We start from the raw sequence: 13,499 nt of genomic DNA on the forward strand, positions 1-13,499 counted from the left end.
TGTGTGTGTGTTTTTTTCGTGGAATCGAATAAAAGCTATTTAATACACCCCACGCTTCGGAAAATTGAGTTTTACCCTCTATTCCCCTATATTTCTAATATATTTCAGAAATAGCAAGTTCGAACTTAATTTTTTTAACCAAATGAGACCTTTCCTGTGTGATTTATTCATAGGAATCGAATGATGGTTATTTAAGAATTTTTGGCAGTTCTTATCCTCAATTCCCCTACATTTTTGAATTAATTCAGAAACAAAACCTGCCAGTACAGAAATTTTTTGTACGAATGAGAACTATCTTGTGTGATTTTTTTTTCTAGAAATCGAACGAAAGCTATTTTAGCCACCGCACGCATCGAATACTGGAGTTACGCCCGTTTTCTCCTCAGTTCCCCAAAAATTTTCAAATGTTTCCGGAAAAGCATGTTCGGATTTTAAAATTTTGAACCGAATGAGACTCTTTTATGTGATTTTTTTTTCTAGAAATCGAATGAAGGCTATTTGAGCCACCGCACGCATTGTAAAATGGAGCTATGGCTGTTTTACCCTGATTTCCCCTACATTTTTTGAATACTTTAGCAATATCTCAACTTTCCGAAGCGTGCGGTGGCCTTCATTCGATTCTTCAAAAAAACCACACAAGACAGTCTCATTTGGATCAAATTTTCAAGCCCGAACATATTTTTACTGAATGGATTGAAAAATGTATGGGAAATTGTGGGTAAAAACAGCCATAGCTCCATTTTCAAAAGCGTGCGGTGGCTCAAACAGCTTTCATTCGATTTCTCGAAAAATCACACATCGAAGGTCTCATTTGCTCCCAAATTTTCCATTCCGAACATGCTTTTCTGAACTATATTAAAAATGTTGGGAAATTGGGGGTAAAACGGCCATAACTAGAGTTTCCGATGCGTGCGGTGGCTCAAATAGCCTTCATTCTATTCCCCGAAAAAAAAACATATAAGTAAGGTCTCAGTTGGTATAAAATTTTCAAGTCCGAACATGCGTTTGTCTGAATTAATTTAAAAAATGTAGAAGAATTGAGGGTTAAAAACAGCCATAGCTCCATTTTCCAAAGCGTGTGGTGGCTCAAACAGCCAAACAGCCAACAAGATAGGTCTATTTTTGTTCAAAATTATGTAGCCCGAATCAGTGTTTTTCTGGATTGTTTACTAAATGCAGGGGAACTAGGAGTTAAAAAGGCATTATATCTCCATTTGTAAGCTCGTGCGGTGTTTGAAACTATGTCTAACCGATTCTCCGGTTATTTTCATTAAAAGAAAGCATATTTTCATAAATTTGATTTATGTATGACGGAAGATATTGAACTTCTTCGCGGTTTGTACAATTTTTTCCCCATTGAATATAGTTTCATTATCAAATATATAACATTTGAGCTACGCTCCTAAGAGAAACACACTCGAGTTGAGTGAAAAATCGAGATATCTCATATTTGGCCTGCAATGTGTTTACTTCAAAAGTCACCCTAATATTATGAAAATCAAGAACAAGGTTAGGTCCGATATCAGAAAACATAATTTAGAGGAAACGAATTTAAATCCTGTACAAAACTAAAAAAAAAAAATCTGAAAGAACAACTTGTTCTTCTTATAAAAAGCTTACATAAATTTTTCAAACATTACTCCTCAAATCAAAAACAGTATTTCACAAAGTCAAAAGTTTGTCTGAATTCAAGTCTCTATATACTGGGTCCTACTGAATGTTTTTTTTTTTTTTCATTTGGTGAAATTTACATCTGATTCGTTTTGCGTTTTGAATTAAAGGGAAAAAAATAGCCATTTCCAAAACCGGGAATGGTTGCTGAATGCGTTCACAACGCTCCGAAATAAGGAAAGGGCGGATCCTAACAATATTTTTAAAAGAAATTAGCACATTTTTTGATTAAGTGAAAGATTTCCTTTTTTCATGTAGTTGTCAACTTGCTGTTAGCGAAAGCGACGTATTGATTAACGTCTTCAACGATTCGATCCTTATTGGATCTTCTTCAGGGACGAAAGATTGCCTTTCTTGAAGAAGATCCAACATGGATCGAAACGTTGGAAATATAAATCGATATGTCAAAATGTCAAAAACCCAGAAAAAGGGATCCCAAGCCGAAAAATTGCTCGAAAAAAAAAAACCTTCAGAAGGATTCTTTGTATCACAAATAGTGGAAGAATCTCTTTTAATCGCATTGCAAGACTGCTGCCACCTTCAAAAAGTGTTGGTTTTTTTTTCTTAATTTAAGGCAATTAATTATTGTATTGACGATCCCTCCTATTTTTTGTAAAGGTTGGCTCCAACACATAAACTCGAAAAAATAAAAAAATTTTACTTATATACGATTCAAAATAAATTATATTCGATGTTCCAAATATCCTATTCCCGGAAAGTTATTATTATATATGTAATTCCAAATAATGATTCTTATTCTGAACTGATTAGATAGAGTCTTTACTTTAGAAAACCAGAAAATGAATTCCAATTAAAATTTCGAATTAAAGTTTAATACTTTGAGCATTCGAGTCAGTGCAAATATTAGGAAACTTAAAATATAACACCACATTTTAAAAAAATCCGAATTTAAAAATAAATTTCAGATAAGGTCAGTAATGTCAGTAATTAAAAATTAAAAATTGTTAAAATGGTTGATAATAATTGTTAATTATTTACCATATGAATCAGTATTTCTTTTATTCATTTTCAACGGAAGAATTTATTGAAGAAATCCTCTGTTTCGTCATACATTTTTAATAAAATTTAATCGCTATTTAGATTTGAATTGAATTTTTGTGTGTGAATTATAAGAAAAAAAATCCATTTTGAATTTAAGAGAATTTATTAAAACACATAGACAATGATTGAATTGAATTTTGTAAAAAAGAATGTATATTTTTATTCAAGAGTTTCAGCGATCAAAGGCAGAGATAATTTTATTTAATTTTCAAATTTTTCCAGTTAGCAGAATGAAAGGCTAAAAAGTGAGATTATGTTTTCATTATTTCATAATCGATTTCAAAAAGATGAATTAACAATACAATAACAAAAAAAAATAAGTGAAACGTTTATGAGTTTCAAAGCACAATTATGCCGGAACAAATTCGAATTTGATGCAAAAAAAATTCCAAAAAAACACAAAGTAGGGGAATAAATAAAGTCTTAAGCATTTTATGAAATTTAGAAGAAATATTAAATATTCGAAAGATAACAAGAGCAAAAAGCAAATTGTGAAAGATGGGAGTTTTATCACCTCTTGTGTCCTTGACTTGATTTCATTGAATTTGTCGATAAAAAATTATTTGATTTATAGGTTTTGTGTAATGATATAATATACAATTTTGTCAATTTATCTCCCCCCCTCGCGCTTTTTCAACTCAGAGTGACAAAAGAAGGATTTGAAATTTGTTACGGCCTTTTAGTTTAAAATTTAATGCTCGGAATATCTGTCACCGTAAATTGAACTATTGAGTCCCGGAAAAGATAGAAGGTAGGAATTAAGTTTTTTTTAGTAAAGGAAAGGAGATGTTTACAAAACACAACAATTCAAGATTGAATATCTAAGGCAAACTCATTCAAAATATTTCGAAAAATTTCATTAGTTTAACTATTAAATATCGTAAATTTATTTAAAAATTTAAATAAAATGTAAATTCAATTTATCGACCTTACCGATAAAAGTTACGTTATTTTAGTATTTTTTTTTTTAAATTGTGAAAATATAACAAATTTGTTGAAGTCTGCAAAACGATTTGATTCTAAATTCAATTAAGTTAATACCTCTTTAGAAACTAGTTTTTACTTCACATAATTGGGAAAAGTAAACAAATAAAAAAATTTTATTACTGTTGTCGCAGGTGGGGTCTTCTGAGGTCTTGGAGAAAGTTTATAAAAATCTATATATTTGAGTTTTTATGTAATTTTTTAAAGTTTTGTCAGAAAATTTCAGAATTCCCTTAAAACATTTCTAACCTATTTTAAAATTTGAGGGCACCAAAATGTGAACTGCCTTGTGTAATTTATCAAAACCGTTTTGAATGTGGAGTGGAAGAATAAGAAACACAAAATGAAATTGAGGCTGTTATTGGTTTCTTGAAGAATATTTTGTTCAGTTCATAATGTTTGCAATGATATAAACGATTTTTTATTATAACGTGATTAATAATAACTTGTTTAGATACACTTCTTAACACTTAATTTTATGATTTATTTATTTTTTTTAATTCATTTTAAACAGTTGAAAATGACGTGTACATGAAGAAAAAAAATGCAAATATAATACAATTTTTCACTTTTTCCATACATTAATTGTTACAAATTTGTTACTTTATGAAACGAAAGGTTAATGAGTTCTAATTTTAAGGACGAGGTAGGGTTTTTGTATTCGAGTTTCATTACAAAAGGTTTATATTTAAAAAAAAATTTGAATTTCTCATGTCTTTTAGTAGGTAATATTCAAAAATACAAAACACAAAAACATCCATTAGTTCTTCCATTAAGTTTTCTGAAAAAAACAGCTTCAAAGCTATCCCTGAAATTAGAACTTCTTGGCAAAATCTGAAAGCTGATAGTCATTTGAAGTCAGATATTGCTTTTGACGTTTTAGTTTCTGGTAACTGACTGGTTTGTCTTAAAATTTGCATTTTTTTATATTTTTGAATAACCATAACTTCAAGTGCAGAAGTCAAGGATCAACTCCAACATCTGATTTGAATTCTGAAAATGAAAATCTAATTTTTTTTATCAAATTTATTTCCAAATGCGTCAAGATATAACACTCAGTAAACCTCGAATTTTGCTATTTTCATTTTAAGGAAAATGTTTACTTGAAAAAACTCCAAACACCAAAACCTTTCACATGAGATGGTTTCTCGTAGCGTCCTGGCTTCTAAGTATTTTTACTTTTTTGCCAAAATTTTGTAAAAAATAAGAAATCAATCATAAAACTGTAAATTAATCCAAAACAACTTATCTCTCGAAACAATATGATTATAATTATTCGGCTTTAGTTAATGGCTTTGATCTATTGAACCCTTCATTTCATATTTTTTTTATTTTTCCTCCGAATCTATTTCAAACAGTTGGAAATGATGTGTATATCAAGAAAAAAATTAAAATAAAATACGATTTTCCAATTTTTTCATACATTAATTGTTGCAAATTTGTTACTTTATGGAACGAAGATTGTATTCAATGAGTTTTAAGTTTTGTAACATTTTTAAGTGTATCACATAACTCTTAACGAATGAAGATATGAATAGGCTTTTTCACGATCAAGCTCCAATTGTTACAACCAGACAACACGGAAGCAATTTTGAAATCTTTTTTCACATATCTCGTCATGTGACACGAAACAAAACTGTGCCACTGAACATGTTAATCAAGACACGAGACCAACGATGAAGAAGTCGTAAAGAGAGCAAATAAAAAAAAATGTAATCATACTCTAGGTACGTACGTACCCATACACTATATTTATTAGTTACGAGTACTGCACAGATAAATATGCGACATGTGCAGAAAGGCATGAAATTGCCACCACTCTCAATGTTATCTGTCGCGATAATTGACAGTCTCGTTTATGTTGCACACATAACTCAGCATGTATGTTGGATTGTACCTCCTCCTACTCACGGATGCATCATATAACAAGCGTAAGACGTCATTTGAAAATGAGTACTTATTGCACATACCGAAGAGAGAGAAAAAACAACTAAAATTTGTCTCCAACCCAAAGATGAAATAAATTAAGCAGGTAAATCGACATTTTTTTGCTACAGCAAAAAATAAACACAAACGACTAAGAGTAGTATCATAAACCGGTACTAGATACCTCATCTACTATTTTCATTTGTTGTTCATTGGAGCTGATCGCAGCTGAAAACAAAACTGCAACGAACAAAACGGTGCGTTGCTTCAATGCACTCTTGTCGTTGCTTGAGTCTGACTATTAATGTTTTTGTACTGCCTGTGTGTGTCTTCAAATAGTTTGGCACAACCATCCGAAATTAATGGTTCATAAAATTTAACTACTAGGTACTAGGTATCTACCGCAAATGATTAACTACGATTTTACTGCCACCCTCGTCTCGAATGAGTTATTGATATGGCGGCAAGAGGGACGACAAAAAATATCTAAATTTTGAATTGCGAGCTATTTTCGGTTGGGTGAATTAAGTTTAAAGCAGTAGATTAGTGTGATTCTTTGACAAAAATCTGTATGATAATCCTATAGGTAAACGCTTTGAAATTTTAACCCACTTTATATGTTTGATTACATCATTACATCATTACATCATTTTAACACAACTTGATTACAAACTCGTATACAAATAACCACGAGGTAAACCAGGCACTAGACTGAGTCGATTTATGGTCAGTTTTTAATTTCTCTGGGCCGGGGCCTAAGAAGCTTCCCTTTAATTAAAAAATTATCTATGTTTTTTGCTGATATTAAAAGTAACCTTCACAATACTGCACAATATGCACTATACTTCTTATTTGACAGACGCTGGAGACAATTTGTTTTCCACTAAAACACGTTTTTACTAAAATGTCAGCTAACACTCAAACATTAACATAGTACAGGGTGGTCAGCGAACCGAGAAAAAATCAGGAATTGAAAATGAAACCGGGAAAACCTTGAAAAACTGATACAAAAACCTGTTGTATCCTAAAGTTCACTCACTTGATCATGGTGAAATTTTTTTTCAGAATTTTCAACCCTTAGTCGTTTATTTCAGGATGGGAAACCATTCGGGAACAGCGAAAAAATATCGGAATTTTAATTTCATGAGTATATGCGGGAAAAATTTGGGAATTTCTTAAAAATCGGGATTTTTGAGCTCAGCGCATACATTTCAGGGCTCTGAACTGATTCAGTTCCTCTTCAAAAATATTTTAAATGTATGTGTTTTTAATTAACGAAACGTCGTAGAAAAATATCTCTAGCATTAACTATTCATATGCTCAAGGATATTTTTCGATAAGGTCTTATTATCAAATGTTGTTTTTAAATAATTTTAACATTGAGATTTTTTCGTTACTTCACTTGTTTTTGGTTGTTTTGAATAAAGTTCAAGGTACTTTTATAAAAAAAATCGCAATATTCAATAGGTGCACGTTTTCATTTTAACCATACTCAAATGTAAAAAATGCGAGAAACAAAAAAAATAAATTAAGTTTCCACCATGTTATTTGATTAATTCAAAGTTATGGTAAAAAGAGATACAAAATTTTAGAATGATTTTAGTGTACATAAAAATGTTGAAAATCGCAGATCATAAGTGATTGAATTACGGAATCATTTAATTAAAAGAAAATTTCTCCTAAGAATAATTTTTAAAATTTAGATTAAGATTTCAAAAGTGAAATTCGAATAGAAAAATACATTTTCTGGGTCGCGTTGGGAGTTTATTATTAGATTTGAATAAATAGCCAAATTCAAAATCCCGCATTGAACACCCAGGTTCTTAAAACGTATAAAAAAAGCTAAAAGTTATCCAACCAAAAAACCTTATTCATTTGTTAGGTTGGAAATCGAGACAAAATTTTACAATGCTTAGTAAGAATAAGATTCAGCGGAATCTGTTCTAAGAATTCCAGAGGAAAAATTAAAATACCAATCAGTTGCAATCAACATCAACATATGTGACTCCGGAACTAAGCAGCAGTAATTACAATTAAAATTCGAATTATGAATTCACTTTAAAAAATGTTTTGATTTATACATCAGTTACTCAATCCGAAATACTTGAAATATTTTAGAAATTACAGTATTCATGAACCAGAGCTCAATATTAAAATTCAGTATAAGAGAAGTAAAAGTATTACATGGCGTCATATCAAAATCATGTTAACTATAAGGATTTCACCTTATAAAATACAAAGTTTGTGTGAAAGACTAAAAAGAAGGTAACAACTTTTGACTAGATTTCGCTGGATAAAGTTAAGGTTATGATAACTAGAAATACTTGCTTAACCAATTTTTATTTCATTATGCAAATACTGCAATTTTCTTTAGAAATTCCAACAAACATCACTATATTCTGAACTTTTAACTGAATCAGAACTTTTTTCAACTTTTAAATTCGATTACTGAAATTTACGTTCAATTTTTATAAAAATGGTTACTTTTTTGGTCGGAAAAACGTGAAAATCGTTAAATATCAATCGGAGAAACCGGGAATTGAAAAATGTAAACTCGCTGGCCACCCTGATTAGAATCATCAAAAGACTCAATTATAAGTAAAAAAGGATTAGTTTTAGCCTCTCTGAGACTAATCTTCTGGAAATTTCAGAGATCTACACTGAGTTTTTCGCTTATTCATTATTCAAAATGCTGGTATAATCCTTGAATTCCCTGATGATTTTTAACCGTATTTTCCGATCATGTTCTTCACTCCAACTTAAATTTTGTGGACATTTTTGACAGTGTTTTCATATTTGTTCACAATTCAAGCATACTAATTTTCGGTATACAAAACGGTGTTGTCAGCTCTCGATTTCATAATGATGGATTTGAAAAAAAAAAAACTGTTCACAATTATTTTTTTCTTCTACTCTTGCATTTTAAAAATCGCAGAAATGCGTTAGTTTTAAATTAAAAAAAAAATAGGCAGGATAGTACTTTTGAGAGGCAACACTACGCATATCCGATCACTAGAGATTTATCTATAACCGAATAAAAGTGTCCCATTTCTTAATGAACTAAGCTTTAGATCATGGATGGCCAACATTTTACACAGGCGGGTCAAATTTCAGAAATGAAATTTGCTGGCGGGCCAAAAAACAATTTTTTTTGGAACATTCATAGAAAACAAATAGCAATAGATTTTTGAAAACGCTTTTAAAAAACATTTGCCTATAGGCCACATCGAATATAGGTACATCTTGATTATCTTCATTTTTATTACTTGCATGTTTTTACAAATTTTACTCCATTTTAAAAAAGTAGGAATATTACGCTATACGAAATGAATTATCCCTCCAAAATTATGAATGTACGTCAATCTTTTCAAGGGATTTAGAAACCTCTTCGGTTTTTTCATCCCTGAAATGTCATATCGCGTGACTACAATGGACATTGAGTTAATTTTATGGTCTTCAAATATAAAAAAAATGTCCCCAATTACCTAAAATTTTCAAGTTCACCGCTCTTCTTAGAAAAACTTGATAGACAAATTAAAAAAAAAACGCAGAGTAGAATTGTTGAAAAAAGTAACGTTCACAAGTTATATCCGATTTTCAAAGTACGGACCTCTCAACTCAATCCAACGCTTTTCAAATTTTCCAGTATCTCGATTTGACAAGTGTATTGGGAAGCCTTCAATAAACAGGATGAATACGAATTCGATTGTTTTATAATCGTTGCACCTTTTGTAAGTAAAAATTTTGCTAAAAAAAGTCGTTCTTCTGAAAAAATTATCAGTACCAAACCGGTTCTAGTCTAGTCTACTACTACCCAACTCTAAATATTGTTAAGTTTTTCATTAATGTTGTAAACAAATACAGAGCGTGTTGTCAATTAATTATACTTGGATTTGGTTTGATTTTCTAAATATACCCTTTTAAAAGTCTCTCTAATTAAATAAAAAAAAAGAAGTATACCCTTTTCTGTTGAAGCTTAGCAAAAAAATAACAAATTTTCAACAATTTCAAATAAAGACAACATACGTTTCTACTAATATTGATAATGTGCTTGAGTTTCATGATAAATACTTGAAATATTCAATTTATGACAAACACTTAATCGTCAACTTTGCGAAAATGTGGTGATTGCGTGCACCCATGGTGAAAAAATATTTCCATTTCATAACAAAAACATTCTAGCTTGTGTTATTGAAAGATATCAGAAGAAAAAGTTCAAAATATTGTGTTGGACAAAATTTCCCCTTTACCAGTCCTTTTGACTGGTCATGGTCCGAATAGGTATATTCGAATTGCCGGTCTTTCTAGTGTTAAGTGCAAAAATGATCGATTTTGAATAAATAATGCCAAACGATTCTTCATGTTTGAAAATATATTTGATGATTTTTTTAGATTTTTGAAATTATATAAGCATATTTTTAAGTTCGCAAGAGAATTGCAAATTTTCGAAAAATGTATGGAAAAAAGTCAAACAGCACTGCTGAATCAAATCGTACTATGATTGTGAAAATTTTTTGCAAGAAAGTTATACATTTAAAAGTCTTGAAATATTCTGATGAAATTTTCTTCAATCAAATGTCTATCTTTTGCAGAAATTTTTTCGGGGTTACCAGTAACTTTGGGTCTCCAGAAGACATAGTTTAAGAATTGTGTGTCATTTGTTTGCAAGATTTCAATATTGAAATGAGGATTGCAGAATAGAAAGTCCCACAAAGCAGAAACTTGCGTTCAAAAATAAAAATCATTCTAAAAAATATTATTATTATTATTATTATTTGAGGCCCTTGGAGCCAGAGGGTTATAAGTGCATAAAAGCTCTTTTCGAGAAAACACGCTTCAAAATTGTTGTGTTCGATCATTTTCCATATATTTATTTCGAATGTAAAAGTAAGTAAATAAAATTCTAACAATCCAAAAAAAAATGAAATATAGTTTAAAATATGAAGAATCGTTTGACATCATTAACTCAAATTTTGTCACTTATATGACTTAGATCTGTTTAATATTTTCTTTACCTGAATTATTTTCGTACTAAGGATTCTGGAGGACGATTAAACTTTTAACGGATTCGACGCAAGACTCCATTCTAGTTTGCCATTTTTCAGCATTGTGTTAATATTGAATCTTCCTGCATTAGATAATTAAAAATAGTAGGTATAAATTAACGTGAGTGGAGTACGAAAAGTGTATTTCAGGCTTGAAGAGCTCAGCATTTCTTACGAAGCTTTGCTGTGTAAAGAGCTTTTTTTATGGTGCTCGTTATAATTTCAAAATTAAAACAAAATTTAGCACAACAAATTTTTTTCTCGAAGTTATTTTATATACACTTATACCCCTTCGGCTAACTAATATCAATTCAAAGAGATTTCTCTAATCTTTGTTTTGAATTTAGTTAGTGTAAATTCAGATATATTAATCCAAATGATATATGCGGACCGAGAAAAACGTTCGATTCTTAGAACATGGGTTTTCCAAAAAGAACTTCGCGGGGCACAAAAAGTGAACACAACTTTTCTTAATCGAGGACTTGAAATATCTCATCGAAAGCTGTGATTAGCATTAAGTTGATGGCTTTTGGATTATCAACAATGAATGATAACAAATTTGATCTCAAAATAAGTTTGGGGAAGGTATTAATCCGAGAACGATAATCTAGATAAATCTTACTTTCGGTCTCTTAGGAGGATAGATGGTTTACGCGTTCATGTTTGTGATTACACAAAATATTTTTTTTACTTTCTATATTCCCTTGATTACCGGATTTACTTGTGAACACACTAATGAATACCCATCTATTTTTGTTCTTTCTTCATCCCATTCCAGAACTCTCGGATGCCACCAACTTTACCGTGGCGGGCCGAATGGCCGCCACCAAGTCCCCCAAGTTGCCGTTCATCAAATCCGACACGAAGCAGTCGCCACCGATGAGCGTGTTCCGCAGCGTCAATCCGCCACCCCAGCTGGGCCTATCGAAGAGTCCCTCAATGATGGTCTCTTCGGTGACGACCTCGTCGACGGTTTACGGTCCTCCTGCATCATCGGCCTCGAACCATCTCCACGGGTCTCACCAGAATGGTCCCGTGGCAGCCCTGGCCGCAGTCGGACAGCAACTCTCTAGTCAGTTTAGCCAGCAGCGCTCCCTGGCGGCCCCGGACAGTTTGATGAAGCGAAGTATCAGCGTACCCGGAGTACCGTCATCATCCGGAGAGACCGGAAGTGGGCGGGATCTCAAATCCCATGCGGCCGGCGTCGGCATCGGCGGTTCCAAGGTTTCAATCCCAAAGCTGGACGACGACGAAAGCTTCGGGAACTTTTTCACCAAAGTCGAGCAAACCGTATCAGCTACTACGATTAGCGGTTCTAGAACTAGCAGCAGCAGATCCATGACCTCTTCCAAGATCACCTCAAGCTCTACGGCCACTAGTAGTGGTAGCAGCGATATCCAGACGGCGGAGGTCGTCATCGGAGACTTCGACACGCTCAAGGTGGACAGTCAGCAACGGTTAACCCAGAAGAAGGCTGTCCAGGGGCCACGCCGTCGAGGCGCTACCTCCAGGAACCCCCTGAAAACCCTGGCCGCTCGGGACGATCTGCAGACCGAGTACACCGAAATCAAAACAGGTATCGCCGAGAAAGAGTTAAAAAGACTCAAACTAGAATCAAGTAAGTTGACAAGTGTGTTTCTGCGCCCAACGCCCCGCAAAATGTTTCCCCATCCTGTCGCCCAACATCCTCATCCCTCGACCAACTCCTCCACCTCCTCCACTACTCACATCGATTCGGTTTGTTCCCCGGTGTTCTACCCTCCCGTAGCCGCGGACAAACTGCTGCCCTTTGCTGCTGCTGTGAGTTTTGCACGTTTGTGATTGATCTGGCTGAGGTGTAGAGTCGAATGCTCTAGTAGTAAGTCGTTCTAATGAAATTTGAACCCCTTCTCCTGGTTGTAACTAAAAGCACTTTCGCTAAATGCCTGCTTGAAGCCAAAAAGTAAAGCTATGTGCGTCTAATTTAAAAAAAAAATTGAGAGGAAATTTCATGTTTTTCACATCCAAAGAACAATTTTCGGAACTAATCCTCAAAAATAGAAACTACATCCTCAAAGTTGAGCCATTCTAAATTTCATAATCCTAAATTTGGATTTAAATACTTCATTTTAATCTCAATAACAGAAATGTCAATTTTTCATCGAAATCCGGAATCCGGTAAAAAAATTTTAAAAGGTAATCGGAATTTCAAGCTGTTATCGGATTTTCTGTTAAACATTAAACATTTTGTATTTAGACTCTAAATTTTTCAATTTTTTAATTCTAGATTTCGATTAAAAATTATTTGGATAAATCCAATCAAAAAAAAGGTTGAAAAATTTTATTTTTAAATTTAAATTCAAAAAGTCGAAAATTTCAATTTGAACCCAGAACATTTAATAGAAAACAATTTAGGAAAGTTTTAAATTTTTTGAAATTTTAAATTAGGAAATTGTATTACACGTTTGAAAACTTTCAAATTGAACAACTTATTAAATTAAAAAAATTTAATATCCTAAAATTTAAAATTCCAATTATGCCTTGATCCAATGACCACTGGCTTAGTAGTCTTGAACGCTATCCTCTAGGCCATGGTTAGCGGCTAATTTGTAAATCTTAAATCGAAAATTCATTTTGAAAAATTAACATTAAAAACATGTTAAAAATTAAGAGTTCGATATGGAAAATTTAAAAAATGAAAGCAGTTTTGTAGGTTTTCAATCCACAATGAACCCGAGTTTGGAAGTTTAAAGTATAAATTTAATTTTCGAAAATCTTATTATTCATCATGCTTAAAATTGAATAATTGAAGAATTTAAATTATTAAAATTG

At 32.2% G+C, this 13,499-nt stretch overlaps 1 protein-coding gene across 15 annotated transcripts in view; it reads left to right on the forward strand.

Moving 5' to 3' along the window:
• LOC129756767 (supervillin) overlaps window positions 1–13,499 on the forward strand; it is a 1,054,002-nt gene that overhangs the window by 1,013,075 nt on the left and 27,428 nt on the right. For 13 of the 15 annotated variants that reach the window (XM_055753766.1, XM_055753763.1, XM_055753764.1 and 10 more), the window contains one exon: window positions 11,467–12,306. In XM_055753766.1, the coding sequence (XP_055609741.1) occupies window positions 11,467–12,306 (840 nt within the window). The remainder of the gene's footprint in view (window positions 1–11,466; window positions 12,307–13,499) is intronic. The other 2 variants (XM_055753772.1, XM_055753762.1) reach the window with 1 other exon arrangement.

The sequence above is a fragment of the Uranotaenia lowii genome, chromosome 3 (assembly GCF_029784155.1).
Source record: "Uranotaenia lowii strain MFRU-FL chromosome 3, ASM2978415v1, whole genome shotgun sequence".
Taxonomy (NCBI): Eukaryota; Metazoa; Arthropoda; class Insecta; order Diptera; family Culicidae; genus Uranotaenia; species Uranotaenia lowii.